Source organism: Gossypium arboreum, chromosome 1 (assembly GCF_025698485.1).
Source record: "Gossypium arboreum isolate Shixiya-1 chromosome 1, ASM2569848v2, whole genome shotgun sequence".
In the NCBI taxonomy this organism is placed as follows: Eukaryota; Viridiplantae; Streptophyta; class Magnoliopsida; order Malvales; family Malvaceae; genus Gossypium; species Gossypium arboreum.
In genome coordinates this window covers 115,028,501-115,031,300 of record NC_069070.1, presented here as the reverse complement: position 1 = coordinate 115,031,300, position 2,800 = coordinate 115,028,501, and the positions used below count along the sequence as shown (strand labels likewise).

Sequence of the window (2,800 nt, the reverse complement as noted above, 5' to 3'; positions counted from 1 at the left end):
CATCTCCGTTTACTGCAGAAGAAATTAAGATAGCTTTACATGGGATGGGGTCTACTAAAGCACCGGGTCACGATGGCTTTCCAGCATTATTTTTTCAGAGGTACTGGCACATTGTGGGAAAAGACGTCGAAAATTTCTGTTTGGGAATCTTAAATTCTGACCAGAATTTTGGAGGTTTTAATCAAACGGACATTGTGCTTATCCCAAAAGTTCCAAATCTCAAAACACTAGCTCACTATAGGCCCATAAGCTTGTTTACGGTTATCTACAAAATGGTGGCAAAAGCAATAGCAAATCGTCTTCAAGATGTTATCGGGAGATGTATTGATCAGGCACAAAGCGCTTTCGTTCCTGGGAGATTAATTTCAGATAATGTTCTTTTAGCTTATGAAATCCTACACACTTTTCGCCAGAAGCGTACGGGGAAAAAAAGGGATACATGGCAGTGAAACTGGATATGAGTAAAGCTTACGATAGAGTTGAATGGGGCTTCCTTCAGGCTGTAATGTTACAAATGGGATTCACAAGAGAGTGGGTAGACCTTATTATGAAGTGCATTACTACTACCTCTCATGCAGTTTTTATTAACGGAAGCAGGGCAAGAATTTTTCAACCATTTAGGGGGCTTCGACAAGGTGATCCTCTTAGCCCTTTTCTTTTTCTTATGTGCAGTGAAGGTCTCTCATCTTTGATGAGATTGGCGATGGGGGAAGGGTTGTTAAGAGGCGTAAAGGCTAGTAGAAGAGGCCCGGAGATTTCCCACATTCTTTTCGCCGACGATTGCATTCTGTTCAGAGAAGAAACAACTAGGAGAGCTAAGGTGATGAAAGAAATTTTAAAGCAATATGAAAGCTGTTCAGGCCAATGTGTCAACTTTGAAAAATCAACAATTTTTTATAGCTGGAATTCAACAGGAGACATAAAGAAAGAAATTTCAGAGTTGCTAGGAGTGAGAGTTTCAACAAACTTGGAGAAATATCTAGGGCTCCCTAACATGGTTGGCAGAAGAAAGAAGGAGTCTTTTCAAAACCTTAAGGACAGGATTTCTTGGAAAATTGAAGGATGGAGCAGTAGACTATTATCACAAGGGGGAAAGGAAATCTTCATCAAATCAGTGCTCCAAGCTATACCTACCTATGCTATGTCTTGTTTCCTTCTACCAAATTTATTATGTGAAGAGTTTGAAAAGATTTTCGCTAAATTTTGGTGGCAAAAAGGATACGGGAAGAGAGGTATTCATTGGTGCCATTGGAAGCACATGTGTCGGCCCAAGGAAGAAGGCGGAATGGGCTTTAGGAATATGTCTCAATTTAATATTGCGCTCTTAGCAAAACAAGGGTGGAGGTTTATAAACAATCCAGATTCTTTAGTTACGAGAGTTTTTAAAGCAAAATATTTCCCAAATGAGGATTTTTTAAATTCTTGTTTGGGGAATAAAACTTCGTATGTTTGGAAAAGTATATGGGCGACTAGGGGTATTTTGGAAAGAGGCCTTTATTGAAAGGTGGGTACGGGATTGAACATCTCAATTGCCAATGATGCATGGATTCCAGGCGAAATTAATTTTAGACTATCCTCAGTTTCGTTCAATATGACAGATTTTAAAGTTGCTGATTTGATTAATAACGCTGAACGAAAATGGAAAAGAGAGCTTATTGTTAATACCTTTGGGGAAGAAGATGCTAGCAGAATCCTTCGTATACCTCTGGCGAGAGAGCTTCACAGTGATTTTATGGTGTGGAGCGGTGAGCAGTCGGGGGAATTTTCAGTGCGGAGCGCCTACAAACTATTACAGACCTCAGATCCTAGAGCTTATGATTTACAAAACATCTACAGGGATTTTTACAAAAGAATATGGCTTCTAAATCTGCCTACAAAAATGAAAGTTACAATCTGGAAACTCTCATGGAATTACATGCTAACTCGAGTGAACATGCAGCACAGGAAGTTAGTGTCCAACTCAGTTTGTCCCCGTTGTGATATAGGAGCCGAGACTATGGATCATATCTTTAGAAAATGCCCTATTTCAGTTTCAGTATGGAGTGCATTAGAAATCCCAAATATTCTACAGGATACAGATTTAGAGTTCATACAGTGGCTCATCGGGATTCTTACCCGTCACTCTTCTTCTCAGAGTAGACTAATTGGTTGTGCGTTATGGGCCATCTGGGGAGACAGGAATACTCGGATCCATGATAAAGTAAGTAGAAGTGGTCAGGAAATAGCAGCCTTTGTAAAAAACTATATTAAAGAACTTGATGGGGTTGAATCAAGGAAATCAAAAAATTGGAAGGAGGTTGAGCAATGGAAACACCCACCAGGACAAGCAGCAAAAATCAACTTTGATGGAGCATATGATGCGCGACTATTCCAATCGGCTTCAGGGATTGTGGTTAGAAACAGAGAAGGGGATGTTCTCCTCTCTTGCTCAGAAATTCATGAAGAAGTCCCCTCCGCTTTTGCTGCGGAAGCGATCGCTTGCAAGAAAGCAACTCAGATAGGAATTAAAATGAAAGGGTCAGACATTATCATTGAAGGAGATTCGCTATCGGTTATTAAAAAATGCAAGACAGAAAAGCAGGACAAATCACAGATCGGGGCATTTATTCATGATATTCAGCAGGCAACATCTAGATCAAAGCATCTAAGATTCGAACATATTCCAAGATCAGCAAATGGCCTAGCACATATGTTAGCAACAGAAACTTTGAGAACGAAAGAAGAGATATACCTGGTTGAAGGAGTTCCTCGCTTTGCAGAACTGCAGAAGGTGATTGATGGTGAACGAGAACCAGATTGA

At 40.2% G+C, this 2,800-nt stretch overlaps 1 protein-coding gene across 1 annotated transcript; it reads left to right on the top strand.

The window, feature by feature from the left end:
* The first annotated feature begins 457 nt into the window (after window positions 1–457).
* Window positions 458–2,800, top strand: LOC108481655 (uncharacterized). The gene is made up of 2 exons (XM_053019239.1): window positions 458–1,232; window positions 1,599–2,800. The coding sequence occupies exons 1-2, from the start codon at window positions 458–460 to the stop codon at window positions 2,798–2,800; spliced, it is 1,977 nt and encodes a 658-aa protein (XP_052875199.1).

What these genes read in the sequence shown, in the direction of transcription:
- LOC108481655 (XM_053019239.1), top strand. Translation starts at nt 458, where the DNA reads ATGAGTAAAGCTTACGATAGAGTTGAATGGGGCTTCCTTCAGGCTGTA. An exon ending in AAAAGGATACGGGAAGAGAG is followed by an intron (nt 1,233 to 1,598) that starts GTATTCATTGGT and finishes TCAATATGACAG; the next exon opens with ATTTTAAAGTTGCTGATTTG.